The sequence below is a fragment of the Ambystoma mexicanum genome, chromosome 3p, assembly GCF_040938575.1.
Source record: "Ambystoma mexicanum isolate Mex_15411 chromosome 3p, UKY_AmexF1_1, whole genome shotgun sequence".
Lineage (NCBI taxonomy): Eukaryota > Metazoa > Chordata > Amphibia > Caudata > Ambystomatidae > Ambystoma > Ambystoma mexicanum.
This window is the reverse complement of record NC_090925.1, coordinates 1,189,911,419-1,189,929,620: the sequence shown is the minus strand read 5'-3', so window position 1 is coordinate 1,189,929,620 and position 18,202 is coordinate 1,189,911,419. Positions and strand designations below refer to the sequence as shown.

General features: G+C 41.7%; 1 protein-coding gene across 2 annotated transcripts in view; it reads left to right on the top strand.

The window, feature by feature from the left end:
• The window catches only part of TRPC7 (transient receptor potential cation channel subfamily C member 7), a 1,454,711-nt gene that overhangs the window by 1,011,219 nt on the left and 425,290 nt on the right, over positions 1-18,202 (top strand). For both annotated transcript variants that reach the window (XM_069652608.1, XM_069652607.1), the window contains exon 5: positions 7,146-7,362. In XM_069652608.1, coding sequence (XP_069508709.1) covers positions 7,146-7,362 — 217 coding nt within the window. The remainder of the gene's footprint in view (positions 1-7,145; positions 7,363-18,202) is intronic.

The following is an 18,202-nucleotide window of genomic DNA, read 5'->3' as shown; positions in this document are numbered from 1 at the left end:
TGAATAATATGATAGCAAGGCTGAAATGTGCCACTACCATATGCTATTCTTAGTTCACTGGATTCTGTATAATACAGTCAACACTGCCTTATCCTACTAGACCATTTTTATTAACTTTAGAGAGCCAATCTTGCTACTAATGCAGATATCAACCTCAAGACTTCAAGGATAAGGCTCGCCTTAAAATAGGTAAGCGTCGTATGACCTAGATTTTTTGTTACAGAGGGTACAATGATGCGTCAACCAGCTTGGCCCCTGAGAGAAAATAATAAGAATTACTATACAGATAGATGAATGAGGACCTAGAGCGAGAGAGCAACTATATGTGTTGTTTGTGTCTGGTTATAGGTGCAGTTTGAATAACATAAGAAGACTTGGGCCTCATTACGACCCAGACGTTAAGGGTTAACGCCGTTGTTAACCCTTAACGCCTATTCTGATTTTAACGGCTGCTCTTAGCAGCTGTTAAAATCCATGGCGCTAACCTGCCATGATGCTAATTACGCCACCATAATTTACGGTGGCGTAATTAGCGCCTTCCCCGCTCCCATTATGCCCTATGGGGCAAAAATGGGAATGGGGAAGGGAAAATGGGAAATGGGGATTTACTGCCCCACTCACCTTGGAATGGGGCGGTAAATCCGCCATCCACCATGGTGTAAACGTAGTTTACACCATGGTGGTAAAGTTGGCGCAATTAGCGCCTGGGTCGTAATGACCCCCTTTGACTTTTTGATACAAAGACGGCAAAATACTGTGAGTATACTCACAGCCCAAAAAATAACATACACTAACATGAATTATAAGAGGAATTTTAGCAGCATAGCTAACCTATGTTTGCATGGTTTATTTATAGAGCCTGTGGTCGGTGACAAGCAAGAGGCTGCACTCTGCTCCACAGTGCATAGCCAAGTGCAAATGGCCTTAAAATCAAGCTTAATACTGAATCAGACTGATTGGGATTTCAAAAAAGAAATGTAAAGGGGCACCATTTCATTACCCCCATTTTGAAAACTTACATCTAGACCTAGGGGGGAACAGATTGTAAGGCTCTCAGCAGCATAGAGCTGGAAATATCTGCCTAAATAACACAGACAGCAAATAAGTATATCACCCAATTACGCTAAGAAGTACAAGAGTTTTCGGAAGGTGAACCAGCCCCTGACGAAGATGCACTGATTGATTCAGAAAAGACAGGAACGAAACATTTTGGGTAAATAAAGTGATTATAGATCTCCTAAAAGATCTATAGATTAGTTGTTACATTTTGCACATTCAAGGTGTTTCACACACTTGGTTGCTTTCAGCATGGTGACGCTTTTGCACATTGCACTTTATAATGTATGTTTTTACCATCATGCAGGCGTCTGTCCTGATAGATTCTGGTTTCACCATCATCGTCTTGTGGGCAATGCTGGATTTGACTTTTATGGACTTCATTCATTCACGGTGCGTCACTCTTTCTTAACTCTCAGGCTGGACTTCCTTTGCATCTTGTACTCATGGTGGCCCTGAATCATGTTGTATCCTGGCTTGCAACATGTGTCACTACTGACTTTTGCAATTGTATTCGCTCTCCCCTCTTGCTTCTCTGCTCTTTTTGACTGCTTACTCTCTGTTCTCTCCTCCTTTCCCTTCTCCCTTTTCCTAACTCCTCCCCTTACTTTCTTCTATGCGCTTACTCTATCAGAATTGTCCCTGGTCCTAATATGATAGCAACCTCGTCTGTTTCCTCCACCCTCCCATTACTGTTGTTTTCCTCCCCATGCCCCCTCCAGCACTATCTGAAATGTTGTCAGGCCTAGTATCATAGTCGCTTGTTTTGTTTCTCCCCTCCATTTCTGCACCCCTCTCCCTCACCTTTTGTTTTTCTCCGGCTCTATCTGAAATGTTGTCAGGCCTAGTACGGTAGTCGCCTGTCTGTTTCCATTTCCTTCCCACTCTCTCCCTCCCTTCCTTATCTATGTCTTAGCTCTTGCACTATCTGAAATGTCGTCAGGCCGTGTACGATAGTTAATTTCACATGCTTACTGTTCATGGCCTGTAGGAATGTCATTGTATTTTCCCTTGTTGCCTCCCTTGCCTTGAAGCGCTTTGAAACACATTGTGTATAGGCGCTATATAAATAAACTATCATATATCATAACATATGTGGTTTTTAAATATACTGTTGTACTTTACTCTGTTTTGTATGTTTGTAACTAGACCTTCAGGTAAACCGATGGGTGATTATATAATCAATTATTGATTATTAAATATTGAAAGTAATTTTTTGTTGACATTTCCTATACTAGCAGTCCAGGTGGGTTTTGTATATTTAGAAGCTTGTTTCACCAGTGGCAACTGGCCTGCTGCTTTACCAAATTCCCTGAAATCTGTCATCGTATACTCGAAGATGGGTGGCACCTTGACCAGGGTCGGATTGGCCCCTCTGCCTCTCAGCCTGTGGCCGAGCCGAAATTGTCCCTGGGAAGTGGGGGCCAGTTTCTGCCGATGACAGGGCCGGTTTGGAAAACAAATAAAAAAATGTGAACGCTTTAGTGAAATTGTCACTGTATGCCATTTTTGGTGGGCCCCTGCTCTAAAGCTCACATGTACCCTTCTTGAGATGGACCAGCACATTTTTGGATATATGGCTGCAATCAGGTGGCTGATTTTACATGTGTACATAGTACACAAGGAATTTAGCTTTACGCATTCATTTCGATTCATTTGTGTGCAACAAACGTAGGCTGCACCTTGACCTGCACGCCGTCAAGCTGCAGGGGGGTTCAGTTTTGCCTTGCTCTCAAACCTGCACTTTTTACATGCATCAGAACACCCCCTCCCCAATAATATGCAGAACACGTGCCCTTGCGCTGCGCACTTCACTTTACACTTACGGACTGATTTACACTTCCACCCTTACAAGTAATGTGTTACCATGCTAGCATTCTGTGTTTTAGATTCTGCCATGGCCTATAGGTCCGCCCCAGCTTGGGCAGTTGGCATTTTGAGGCAAGTCAGCTATTAATTTGGCCGGGTAGTGTTTGAACTGGACCTGGACAAAGTGTGGATCGCTGTCCAGTCATTTGGTCGAAAGACATTTGGTCGAAAGACAAATGGTCGACGGAATTTGGTCGAAAGCCAAATGGTCAATTTTTCTTTTATTTATATATATATTTTTTAGGTTTTCGTTTAGGGAAAAAAAGGGTTTTTTAGAAAAAAAAGGGGGTTGGGGTAACCCCCCCCAAAAAAACAAAAAAAAAGTGAAAATACAAAAATCGACCATTTGGCTTTCGACCAAATGGTGTCGACCATTTGTCCTGTCAACCTTTTTTTTCGACCAAATGTCTGGTAACCGTGTGGATCCTCGCTGTTCAGGATGTTTGTTTGCATGTATGAGGTAACAAGTGCTCAGAGAATGGGATGACCTGTGAGTGCGCTGCTTTCCCTATTTTTCCAACCTCTGAAGCCTGATAGTATAATCATGCAGGGTTGACATGCAGCCCACTTCGCACCAGACTTGCAGACAAACTTAAGTGGTATGCTGTTAAATCTCAGTTAACAATTTAAAGGTATACACTACTGAATAATTGCTCATTTTACTATAGCCGAAATGATAGCTCAGTGGGTTGAGCGCTCACTGTTGCGATATGTGTGTGATCTGCAGGTTGCAGCTTCGAATACCAGCAAGGTCATCTCAGCCTTTCATCCTCCTGAGGTCGATAAATGAGTACCAACACAGGTTGGGTGATATTGTATGCATATTTGTTATATAAAAAAGAGCTTAGGCGTAAGTGTTATACAATGATATATTATCATTTGGCCTTGGACATCTGCTTGCATTCACAGTAATTTGACAATATGGATCTATGCACACAGATATTAATGATACATCTGGTGATCCATTCTTGTATGAAATGCATATCACATTAGTGAAATCATAACCATATTTTTCATAGTGTACTTAGGGACAATGCTATTTGATGACACTTCCTGTTTTGTCAAGGGGTGGAAGGTCGTGTTGCATCGTTTCCCAAGATGTCACTTTTGGGTGGGGTCAAATGACATCATTTCCAGCAATGTCCTCAGAGGTTAAGGGTTGTGAGGCAAGGGGTGGGCCACTTTTTTGAGGCAAGTGGTGGGCCACTTTTTTTGGGTGTCCGGTGCTATTTCTTGTCCCAGACCGACACTGACCTTGACACACACAGTGACCATCATTGATAATGGCAAGAAATCAAAGAAGTACAGGGAGGATGTAGAAAAAACATGTAAGAGCGGTTTCCACATTTGTCTACAGTGTTCACCCCATATTAGTAAGAATCTAAATATCTTTTTGAGGGACTACCTTTAAAAGCTCCTCCCTTATCAGTTCATTATGACTAATATTCTTTTCTTTGGCATACAATTTTATTTTCTTGTTTTTACTTTTTTCATCACATTCATTTTAGTTGGGATTTACGATTAATATACGATCTGTATGATCTTCCTGATATGTGTCTATTTGCTTTCTACTTCTTTATTGTAACAACAAAATTTGGAGATTAGGGGAAGCGTTTTTTGTAGCTGCTTGGTTGTCAGCCTTACCAATGGTCTTTTTAATTGTGTGCAGCATAGTCGATTCAATTCAACCAATACATCTATATCCTTTGAATGTCTATGTCAGTGTTTCATGAATCTTTCCATCACTGTAAATACCTGTTCCTTCTGATTGCGGTCTAGTTTGAAGTGCAAGTTTGTCTTCTAGTGTCGTCACAGTATTGGTGGCCCTTCATTTGCTGCATATATATTGTCCTTGTTTTATCATTTAAAAAAAAAAAGTATTCAACTTCCTGTACCTCTCAGGTACATTTTTTCCACTTCTATATGTGACTGTGTTAAGGCCTCTTCTGCGTAGTGTTTCATCTTCCACTTCTCATAGTGCCTTGAATATGACATAGGGCATTAGCGTCCGGTCTGACCCTGATTCTGCTGGCATATGGAGTTGATATTTGTACCTTGCTATAAGGATTGTATGCGGATTCATCAAGTCCCATCCCAGTGCAGAAAATCCTCACTGCAATGTACATCGCGGGTTTGAATGCCATTTGAGCGTATTTAGCCTAACATCATTTGAAGTTGGTAAAACATCACCAAGTTGTTGAATAACTCCTGAGGTTGCACAACTAAACAATCCCATGTGTGTCTTGATCTTTGTAAAGCTGTCAAGGAGATTGTTTATTGGTACACCATTAGGAGTTATTTCCTATGTGAAGGACAGCAGACAGGCTGAGTACATCCTCCGCATTGTTTGAACATATCTGCTAACTATGGGTCTCTTTACAAGTGTAGTGGTGGGCAAAAAAGTGGGAGTACGTCCGAGTAAGTCTGGTATTGATGGTAACGAATTACCACCATGTTTACTGGCCTGCCAGATTATATATTTGACCAGAATTACTGCTGGTGGAATTACCACACTGTAAATCTGTAGATTTTTGGAGGAGAAGTGGCAGATTCATCTACAGCCGGAGGGAGATCCTCACTTTACCTAAAAAAAATCAGCAGATTTACTGCACAGTAATTCCACTGTTATTAAATCTGGCAAAAATCTCTATCAGAGATGGGGAATTACACCACCCTACCACCCCTTGTAATCCTGCGTTTATTCCAAGAAACCAAGTGCTGGTAACGGTAATCGAGTTTGGCAGTAATTTGGTGGATTTACCAAAGAATTAGTGTCAAGCTCGTAATGAGGCCCTATTTGACTCCATCAGAGGTAGCTCATGCATGAACGATGTGTGCAGTGTAGAGAACTACTCAAGCCTTTTTTAAGCAGCTCCTTGCTTTCTTCACTACTTTTTCTTAAAAATAACTTTTTGGCTTCTATGGTTGTAATTCTTTTGAAACTTTCACTTTGCAAAGGATACACTGATACTGGTTTACAAAGCATTTTTCAATGGGATATTCACATTGAAAAATGTTTGTTTAACTAGGCCCATTGTGTGTTATAAGAATAACAATGAGGTGGTGCTCCGTTTGGCAGTTTGTGCAATGTATTTCAGACAATAACTGCTTTTTGGAAAGCATTTGGCCTCATTAGAAGTTTGACCAAATTTCGGTGGTAAATCTGTCAAAATGCCATCAAACATAATTACCATTACTGTGGTGGTAATTCACCGTTTTTGGAGTACACTCCATGTGGATTCTTGGTGAATTTACCGCTGGCGGTATTACCGATATTACCGATTTTCAGCAGTAAAGAGGAGAATGTACCTCTTTACTGACAAAAATTGTTGGATTTCCCACACAGTAATACATTAAATCTGCCAAAAATATAATTTGGCAATTCACGAAAAGTGGCAGTAATGGAATTATCAGCCCTTTTTATTTCGACTTTGTATTTTGACTGTAGCACACGCGCTCTCTGATTACGTTAACATGTATTTTTATTCGAACCAATCATGCTCAGAAAACCAGTAAATATACTTATCACTACACCGATGTATTTGTATTCTTCAGTTAATAAGCTTTAAACTACTGTTGTTTGAAACGGTTGTAAAATGGAATACAATCGGACTATACAACCAGCATTCTCAGACCGTCATCATTAGTAAAAGCCTTGTGAAATGGACATTTTATAGTTGCATATATGTTACAGTGATGAACGTCTTACCTTTCCTGATGACGGAGACACTGCCTACAATTCCTAATCCCAGTGCATGAGCTACCCACCTCCATAAACTCCCCCTCTTCTGGGCTAATATTTGTGTGCTTAATTTATTTGTTTATTTATTTAATAATGGATAATTAGTTTAATTGCGCGTGCACTTGGCACTGTGGGAAATGCACCTTTTAAGGACTACTATGTGGTTTCTTATAGCTCTGATTGAGCATTACATTTCGACAGATTACCTTTAAATGTTTGCCTATAGTTTACGGTCAACAACATGTAACATGTGTGCAGTCGAGGAACATGTTCGCTGACAGCACAAATCCAACATCCAAATAGTCCTTCATTTACCAAAAAAGTGTCTGGACTAGTTATGTTATGAAATGGTCATACTTGTTTGTTTGCTATAGACTTAGACAAGCTTAATTACTTTCATAATGTGAATACACAGAACAGTTCTAGTCAACAGATGACCGGAAGCCGAAAATAGCAACCATGTGCTTATGTTTTACAGTTGGGACGAATTCTCAGAAGCCCTTTTATGAAGTTTGTGGCACATGCGGTTTCCTTCACAATATTCCTGGGACTATTGGTGGTGAACGCCTCAGACAGATTTGAAGGAGTAAAAAACCTTCCAAACGAAACAATCACCGACTATCCCAAACAAGTCTTCAGAGTGAAGACCACACAGTTCTCGTGGACGGAAATGCTGATCATGAAGTGGATATTGGGTAAGAACTAAACAAACCTTCCTTGCCTTCTTAAAATGGACAATATAGGTACTTTGTGGGAGGCATATGGGTTTGGTGGCAGCATTAACCTGACCCATACACAGTTAGTGTACTTGTGTTAACCTTAGTAATGATGTGAAATGTTAACCTATAAAATAATTGCAGATACTTCCAATTGTGAATAAAGTGCAAAAGCATTCCATAAAAACTATAATGCTAATTGCACTTTTTGAAGCTAAATATTGTGTGGGTTCTGTTCAATTCCATCGTACATTGCATGGAGGGGAATGTTTCTGTTTGCTATCAAGTGCAACAGGCCCCGTTTCTGCACTGTTCCCATTTTCCACCACATAGTGCAAAAAAATAGTAAAAAATAGGGCAAATCACCTTTACTCTTCACTTCTCCACTATATGTTTGGAAAATTGTAAATGCCTCTTGCAATCTACAATTGCAGGAGAAATTTACTATTGGATCCTATGGAATCCACCTTCTTGGAACAAGTGGTATTTTCAGATGGATTCCATAGGAACCCAACATATTACTGCCAGCATACAAATCCATGCGTGTGGTAAAGCAGCTGTGCTTGTCTTGCAGACTGGGAACTATGGAGGCGCACATGTGATGTCCTCCTGGCTCCTCAATTCCACCGACTGATGCACTAAATTGAGGTTACGAGGTAGGAGGTAGCCTTGCCGGTTTTACCGGCAAGGCTACCTCCAAACTCGCATCTGGTTCCGGCACCCGCGAATGGGCAATTACCAGGCTATTCCGGCTCAGCCGGACCCGGACCCGGTAATTGCCCTTTTGCAGGTGCCGTGCCTGGTACATCCCCATTCCCATTTGAGCCTGATAGAGCTCAGTGGGAATGGGGAGGGTGGTAGCACCAGTACCATCATGTGCTGTACGCGGGTGCCGGTACGGCCACCAGGTCAGACCTGGTGGCTGCAAGGGCACCCGCGAGCAGAACTACTATGTCGGTACGGTAGAAAAGGTGCCGTTAGCAATACCCCCGCCGTTGTTGCCTTACTGCCATACTTGTAATGAGGCCCAGTGTATTCTGCCACTTTTGCTTATCTGCTACACCCCGAAAATGACCATTAAATAGTTGTTCTGTTGAAACCATTTAATTCCTTTGTATTGGAAATGGTGGCTATTAGATTTGTGACTTGGAATCAAATTTAAACTTTGAAACACTTATTACAACGGTTGAAGCAGGATTATTTTAATTCACAGATATTATCACATGTGTTTTGTGGTTGTACCTAGGCTTCTAAAATCAGACTGAGCATTCAAACAACAAATGGTACCAAAATGCTATTGCTCTTCCAAATATCTTTACCGCTATAGTTCAAATACCACCAATTAGTCAACTAGGACATTGGCCCTCATTACAACACCGGCGCTAAACCATAGCGCTATTAGCACCATGGTTGGTGCTGGTGTTGTAATGGGCCTGCCATCGTTCAATGGGGAATTACCACCCCATTCCAAGGTTGGCGGTAATTCCCCATTGAACCATGGCCCTTCCCCATTCCCATTTTTCGCCCCATAGGGCTCTATGGGAATGGGGAAGGCGCTAAGTACGGTACCGAAAATTGCGGTACCGTACTTAGCACCAAGGTCCCTTTTCGGGTCCCTACCGTTAAGGTCGGGTCCCGCAAAGGGACCTCGTAGAAAGGCGCTAAGTTTTTTACAGCGCCGTTAAACACTTAGCGCCAGGGCCGTAATGAGGCCCATTGTATGGCATGAGAACAAATATCCACATGTGTTGAAACCTCTCCAAATGTTCAAAATTTATATCAGCCTTTTGACTTCCCACTGCATTTTCAAATATCCTTCTGGCCCTTACCTTATATCATCATGTTGTCACAAAAATAATAGCCGAGTTTTTGTGTGCCACCAATAAGGCAGCATGACACATCAATGGGAGTAGAGGCATCAATCTAAGGAGCACAGAGGTCAGTTTCACAATGATAGGCATGTCCCTCTTAGATGTGTGAGAAACCTGAAGGTGTCTCCATAGCTAGTCCCCAGGGATATGTCATCCAGGTGGCCAGGGCACAGCCATCGCTATTGGATCCAGTTCCTAGGGGTGGACCAGAGTGGGAGGATCGCCTGGATGGGGCATACTCGGGGAGTGGGAGTGGGACACCGACGGGTGAGATGCCGTATCCCCCTTCCTTTGACACCTTTTCCCCCTCCTCTCACATAGGATATTCTAAACCTCTGCCCCTCCACCTTTCCCACACAAACACTTTTGCTCAACACAAAGGACAACACAACGGACTAACACCAGAGCCGTTTACCTGACATGTCCCAATACAAGGGTCAGGCAAAGTCAGGCAATTGATCAGAATCGCACACACCTAATGGCCCTTTCCCTTACTCATACGGATAAGAAATTGAGGCAGAGAGCACAGTACAAGCACGGCAGACAGCACGACAAGACGGCTAAGAAGGAGAAATGTGGAAGGAATCAAGAGGGTGGCGAGGAGAGAAGTGACCTTGCCCTTTTCATCCCAGACCTGTGAAACCTTTGTGGAAGAGAGCCTAAAACCGCAAACAATAGCACAAGTGTCTTGTAGCAGATGTCAACGGTCCATGGGGCAAGCATATACCGACAAGCAAGACAGCAGGAAGCTCCTGTGCCCGATGAACTGACCTCTAATCCAGGAAAGCCAAAAGCCAAGCTGTTCATCACAGCTGGTGAGTTGATGGGAGAATCGATAAGAACCTGGCTGTGTTGAATGAGAAGCGCAAAGTGGCAAGTTTGAACCAAGTTTAATGAACTGTGTAATGAAATGTAAAATGTGTTAGGGGGAGACCGGCTGCAGAAGGAAAACTGGCACCACCTGGGTGCTAATTCAAGAGACTCTGGTCGATCCCCATCTAAGCGAAACTACAGGTACCAGAAGACCTTAGGAGAGTCACCGAAAGAGGTCAAAGTGGTCATACAGGAGGTCTAGTAAAATCCCTGTACAATCGAAAGACTTTGATCTGCAAATTAAGTGAAAGAAAGGGAGGTGAATCCCACAGTGATAAGAAATAAGGGACGCAAGTTTCAAGAGGGGCAACGTCTAAAGTCCCACGAAACAGTGTTTTTGGAACTGTTTAGAAAGACATTAAGAATTGAGAAACACAAAACATAAAGGGTCAGCTCCCACAAGAGGGGGACGCAGGGTAGTGAATCCCACAATGAAAAGAAACAAGGGAAGCAAATCCCAATAGGAGCAAATTCTAAAGTCCCAAGAAACAGTGTGTTTGGAACTGTTTAAAAAGACATTACGAATTGAAAAATACAATACGTAAAGGGTTTGCACCCACAAAAGGAGGACCCAGGGTGAAGCCATCACCCTATTTGAAACTGTGGTAAACCATTGAGAAGGGTCAGCGCCCAGAAGAGTGGGACCTAAGGGGTGAAACCATCACCCAGCGAACATTGAAAACAAACTCTCGTTTGTTAAAGGAATGTTTGTTTTGTTAGTTGAACATGTCAGGTTCTTGAAGGCAAGAGACTTTCAAGTGAAACGGGACTTGGCCATCGACAGCCCTGATACCTGAATGCTAGATAGAGTGTCCTAAGAGCTGCCATTAGAACTGTTGTCTTGTGCTGGAGAAGTCCGAGACTGTACTGTGCTCCGAGCTCCCATCTTACCCTGTGTCCAAAACGTGGGGAATGGAGACCCAAGCTTCCTCATCATGACATATTATTTGAGAACACTTCTTTTTGTATTAGTAGTGAGGTTTGGCAATAGGTTTCTTGGTATTGGCCATTTTTATTTTGATACAACGCCACTAGGACTGTCTTATTTTTCATTTGATGGTCGACACTTGCTCCCATCTTAGATATAGGTTTAGATTAGGTGTTTTTTTCCAACCTGCATACAGAATGTACTGTTCAATAGACACCCTTGAACTGTTATCACTTGTGTCTGTCTTATTTTTTGCCAACATGAGTTCCTCACAGATGTCAAGTGAATCCTTCAAACTAGGACTGTATAACAAAGAGAGACTGTGGTTTCTGTTTAGAAGTCCTACAATATAGCCATAATGACTGTGAGGGGTGAAGACTGAAGTATGGGTGTCTTTTTCAATGTTTTGCTAGGTGGTGAAGAGGTATAGCTAGGGATTAGATGATATGATGCAATCATATTCCTGAGATAAGGAGCCTGCTGAGAGGTGCATTCTGCAGCGTAGATGTGCATGTTGATCTTACATAATCATTTTAAAAGTAATACTCATTCTTCATTACACTTTAGGCAGAAAGTTAGCTGATATTAAGTATGAGACTGGTGTATTGAAGTCCATTGAATGTCAAACAGCACCCACTTAAATCATTCTGCACTGTGACCAAGTGTTTGCCTACATAACATTGCTTCTAAAAAAGATCAGTTTAGAGGCGATGTAAAAAGCCAAATGAGTGAGCCCTCAATATTGGCTTATTGTTTCATGAAGTAGTGGGGGAGATTGCAATGAGTTCAACAATTCCACTCTTCCACCTAAAAATACTTTCATGACAATGATTTAGAATAGACGTCTCCAGATACAAAACAGTATTAGCATCACTAGTGCATCAAGCTACAAATTCGTAAATGCAGCAGAGGGAAGAGAATGTTTCAATGAAGAGAAAGGAAACCTCCTTTCATAATCAAATCCAGAAATGTCGCACCTGCATTAATGGAACAAACTACTACAAAATGTCTTTGAGAGACAGAGTTTCATCATCAAAATTGCTATCATATTAGGAACATTTAATGACCCCATTGCAGATGACCTGGACCCAATCAGTGACATGGTGATAGGGATGTCCTTATTTGCACTGCAATACAATAGTGGGGGAGTTTATTGTGGCAATAAGCCACGAGACGGCGGGCCAATTAAGCCCCAGGTAATGCCGCCGGGGGCATTACTGCGGGCGGTATTGTCCCACCGTCGAGGGGCTTATAGCCATTAGAACCCCGGCCCGTTAGACCGGGGTACTAATTTCTTTTTTTTCTGTTCCGAAATGCGTTTCGAAACAGAAAAAAAAAGTACAAAAAATGGCTGCCGGGAAATGGAAAACGTAGTCCATTTTCCCTTTCCATGGCGGCCATCGGGAGCGGACGCACTGGGAACACTCTGTTCCCAGCATGTACGCTCCCAAGAAAAGAAGAAAAAAGATGGTAAGTGGGGTTGGGAGGGTTGGGATGGTCGGGAGGGGATAGTTTGCAGGGGAGTGGGGTGGAGAGAAAAAAACATACCTGAGTCCCTGGCGGGGGACGAAGGCAGCCTCCAGCCATGGGGAGGCTCGGAGCGGGGATTGCCCTGTTTCGAGCCTCATCATTGGCTAAGGGGTAGACACGCCCCCCGCCGGGAACCAACGGCACGTACATCGTGCAAGGGATTCATGGACAGGTAATGCCCCGGCGAGGGCCAATCTGAATGCATGTTGCATTCTGGTTAACCCCTTCCGGGTACTAATGTGTGATATATTTAAGGACATACAGAACTATCAGGGGGACCAGAAACAAGTGGTAATGGAGAGCTTTAGGCCTATTGATGTTTTTTGGTCTATGAATCTCCATTTACAACTGTATGCACAATTTTCAAGACAATGTGATATGAGATCTCATATAGATGTTATTTGCAAATGTGAGAATTATTTTAATTTATAGGGGCTAAGTATGACTCTCCTGTGATCTCATATTATGAGCAGGTGATAAGGCAAACTAAACATAAGGAAAGCAAAGGGACAAAGGTATGCCAAGGTGCTTGGAGATTAATACGAAATTGTTAGATACAATCTAGGTGGCTATGGAAATGACAATCAAGTGTTTTTGTCTAGAGAAATTAGGGTGCAGTAGGTGAAGCAGCGATTTTGAAGTATTCAAATCTGTGATGAGGGGATGCAGAATATTACATTGTGCAGGACTATTTAATGTATGGTAGAATGAACTATATGCCCTGGAGGGGGCATGCAATGTGTCTATACTGGCCACAAATGAATATGAACACGTTGCAAGTGGAATACTAACTTGGTTGAAACAAGAAGGAATGGTGAACTCTAGGAATAGGGAGAACAAAACAGGCATATATTAGTTGCTTAATATGAGAAACCAGATAACGTCTATAAAATGCAGAAGTCCTTTTAGGATTTTATGAAAAGTTGTATGTAGAGGCAAATACATCTTGGATTTGTGTTTGGTGCGGGCCAGGCTCAATGATCAGAAGAAGATCAGAAAACACTATGGTTGGATAACGCGGCTAGTGAAGTTATGGCTGCTGCCTCCGGATTGAGGAATACAATGTCACTGGCTGAGTATTGTTTAACAGCTACATTGTATAAATAGTTTGCAGGGTTATAAGATCCAAAAGTCAGAAACCTGTTTAATCATGTCCTACTTGAGTAGAAGGTCCTTGCAGGTTTATGTAAAGAGTTAATGGTTGTCTTCTGACAACATGGAAATTATCCCAAATGCTCAGAGTCATTTTACCCCATTTTATTTCTACATGCAAACAGTAAAAATTGTGTCAAGGTTTTATTTGGCAGGGTTGCAAATAGTATTGTTAATTTTGTAGTGATGGACATAGTTGCTTTATCCCAGGAGGAGGCATTGCATTAAATAATCAGTATTAGACAGATCCATTGGATTTTGCCGTCAAGAATGGAATACCAATGGTTTGTGCTTCTATCAGATACTGTAGAATCATGCAACGTCCTGAGGTGCAGTGGGCCATACCGCCATACTACGAGTTCTGCTTGCGGGTGCCCTTACAGCCACCAGGTCTGACCTGGTGGCTGTACCGGCACCTGCAAGCAGAACATGATGGTAGCACTGGTATCGATATTAACGGTACCGGTGCTACCTCCCTCCCCATTCCCATTGAGACCTATGGGGCTCAAGTGGGAATGGGGATGTACCGGGCCTGGCACCCGCAAAAGGGCAATTACTGGGTCCAGCTGGGCCGGAATAGCCTGGTAATTGCCAATTTGCAGGTGCCGGACCCAGACCCAGATGCGAGTTTGGAGGTAGCCTTGCCGATTGTACCGGCAAGGCTACCTCCAACCTCGTAATGAGGCCCACTGTGTTTTTGACGCACATTCAAGTCAGAGATTGCAAATGCATTTGTAAATCTTCTGCATTTAGCAGGAGATGATGGTCAAATGTTTATTAAATAGCAGGATTGCCAGTCTGATTAATATCCAACAATGGACTCTGCAGGGCTCTAATCTTAATACAATCCTGTTTGCATTATACATTTAGACTTTGATTTTCAAAAGCGTTTTTTGAAAGGGAAATCAGGTCCTTTGTCTATTAACATTCGAGCAGGGTCAATAGTTGGACATTGGGCAGGGTGGTGAGAGGTACCAAAGACTGAATTGTAGCAGTTGATGTATTTTTCTTACATACTAACAGGGTACATAAAAGACTGAGGTGCTCTTGGTGAATGGCATATAACATTTTATATTACTAGCAACTATTTTTGCAACAACCAAAATCACTATCTGGGATTAATCTTCACACAAGATATACATACGTTGCCTGATTCAAACTACAGACCATTAGAGACGAGGATCAACGAGTCTAGACATTGAATGATATTAATATCTTTTTTATATGGTGTGATGGTTCAGAGCAAGTAGGTAGACTGAGCCTGGTAAGGACATTGAAGAATGTACAGTGGGCTCTCCCAGACTGATACTATTACTCCAGGGCTTCTTCTCTCTCCCGAGCAAATACATATTTGAACACAACGGGATGTACAAATGCGACCTATTTATATTGAGTCTGACGGTATTCAAACAACAACAACGTGGATCAGGAGTGTTGCCAGGTCTGGAAAAGCTCAGGGGCTAAGCTAATGTCGGGACTACTATGCAACGCTACTGACATGGATATTACTTGATATGAAGTTACCAGGTACAGTAGATATTGTGTTCTCATTTCTATGGCAGCAACTTGGAGATGTGTGGAGAACTCAAGATCAAAGAGAGTTGCCAGTAAGGTGCAATATGGGGACAAATTAAGGACAAATATATATGTAGTGATGGAGCAGGGAGAGTTTGGTGGAAGGCCAGGGTGCGTAGATTGCTACAGTGTTTTAAGATGAAGCTTATCTGCCTTTAACAAGGGTAAGTGATGGGGCTGGAGTCCCAGGAACGCATTTTGTATTGAGACATAGTTATGAACAGACGGAATCAGTTACTGGACAAAGCCCTGTAAATTACATATTAGCTATTTTGTGTAGCATAGGAAGAGGGAAGGGCATAGTCTCAAGTTTGCATAGGCATTTTCAAGAACCTACATTTCTGGATACATTGAGCAAAGAAATGGGGTTTCAGATACCCCTCCAAGTTTGGAAGAATCTAAGCATGACCTCTACATGAGGGTGCTTACACCAAATGAACATTAAATGCATACTTACAGTAATGTTATATATATATCACTGAAGATGTGATATCTGGGATGAGAGAAGTCTTTATTCCAGCAAACCAAATATGGGGCATACCTGCTGTACAAGCACATATCTTCTAACAGTGTGACTGGGCAAAGGAATTATGTAGAAATCTTGAGAGAGGAATGTTTGCCTAAGATGATCAGGATGTTTCTGTACTTGCAAGTTGTATCTAAGGCAATGGGGGTCGGTTGATAACCGTATAGGCAATAACATGACATACCGTGTAGCGGAGTGGGTCACAGTCATATTCTGCAGTCCACAGGACTTCAGCTTTGGAATGTCATACATCGTAAGTATAGTTCTGATAACTGATTGACTCATTTCGGCTGCCAGTCTGTCTGTGGATGCTGACTTGTGCACACTCTAACTTCCATTCCCACACTCTTGCAGAATGCAGACCCAAATTGAGATTCAAATCTACTGCTTTAAGAATATTTTATAATGACTGGTACTCAATGTAGTTTTACTCTGTGTGGGGTAACAAGTAATACTAGTTGCTGTGCCGATGATGTATACTTGGTTGGAATGAATTTGGCAATGTTTAAAAGATGAATGACAGAAATTAGTATACTATAATTTGTAGTTTAGCTGTAATTTATGTAGCAATTTACACCACGGCGCTGAACAGAAAATCACTTACAGTACGATCAAAATGTAAAATCACAGACTATGCAAAATGTCCTTAAGACTGAAGAGGATGATTATTTAGAGAAATAAAGAAAAAGAAGTAATATAGCAAAGAGAGAGGGAAAAAGAGTTCCAATGAAAAGGAGCGGGCAACGAGAAAGAACAAAGTTGTGACTGGGCACTGATGGTATGAATTGAGTCTGAGAACATAAAACTCGAGAGGGAATATAAAAGGAAACAAGCGATGGAAGATACGAAGGTACAAGACCATAACAAGATTTACATACAATCCAAAGAACATTGCATTTAAGGTGTGAATGAAAAGATTACCATCTGAGAGAGGACAGTGATGATGAAATAGAGTCACGAGGAGAACGTAGGTATAACAAATTAATAGAAGCATTAAAGACAGACTTTAAAGGAGCCAGATGAGGGACAAAGAGATAAAAGAGTAGAGTGGAGCAATAAAATAAGCGTGAAACAATTACAGAAGAAATCAAGAGTTTAGTAGCATTAAACGTTAGAAAAGGGTGAGCTTTACAGATATTGACAAAGTGATAACGACAGGAGTGTGATCTAATAAAAATATGATAAGAAAAAGATAAATCAGTATCAAGGTAAAAATTAAGATTCCGAGCGGAACTAGAAATAGGAAGAAGAGAGGGTGGAAAGGAAGCAAAAGGAGGAGGAGATGGAGGTGAATAGAATTAGCAGGGAAGACATTAATTTCAGTTTTGGATGCTTTCCATACAAGAAAATGATCAGACATCCAAGTTATAATGGATGAAAGACAGATTTTCATGAATACACAACGTGAAGGAAGAAAAGGACAGAATGAGTTGAGTATCATCTGCATAACAATGATGGGAGATACCAAAAGATGAATTAATAGCCACCAAAGGAGATGTTTAAAGGGAAATCATACTTGTGACGAGGGGGTGAGTCAATGATAAAGTCTGAAGAGTCTGCGTACTAGTGATTTCAGTGGAACAATTTACTGCTCAAGGAGTCTGTACAGGTGATAATGAACACTTTTGAGCTGAGCACAGGTCCTGAACTGTTCCACATATGTTTTGGCATTCATGTTTGGAGACTAAAAATGTCACTTCATTAGGCAAATCATCTTACTGTATTCAAGGTGTCCTGTTTACACAGTATTAAGATAAGAACCTATAGCTTTATGTTGTCATTCTTGATCTGATATGAACAGTTTGTCTCCATGATACTGTAACCTGGAGTGCACACACTTCTCTATGAACACTTGCCCCATTCAAAAAGTTCCTTTGTAGAAAAGTATTGTGTAATAAGTTGATTTAAATCACCTTGTTCATGTAGGAACCTTATAATGCTATCCACAACAATGATTTTGGGAGGTTCTTTCTATTGCTGGTTTTCTTTCTTATTCATGCTTAGATCAAGCATCTGCTCTCCCTTTACTAGGCTCCGGTCGGAGTGTAATTACAAAATTAAAGTTGCTGAAGAAGGTTGTCCAGTGCAGCTCTGTGGCTGATAACACCTCAGTAGATTTTAAACATTGCAGGTTAGTCTGGTAATGTATGTATGGTGATTGTACGCTGAGTGCTTAGTAGGTAGTGCCTTCACTCACTAAAATCTAACTGGACAGCTAACAGCTCTTTATCCATGATTCATAGTTTACTTCTGTGGCATTATATTTCTTAGACCAGAAGGGGGGTGCATGCAGAAAACCTTCTATAGGATGTTTATGTAATTAAACTACTCCAATGTCTAAAATAGATGCGGACAATCAACAAC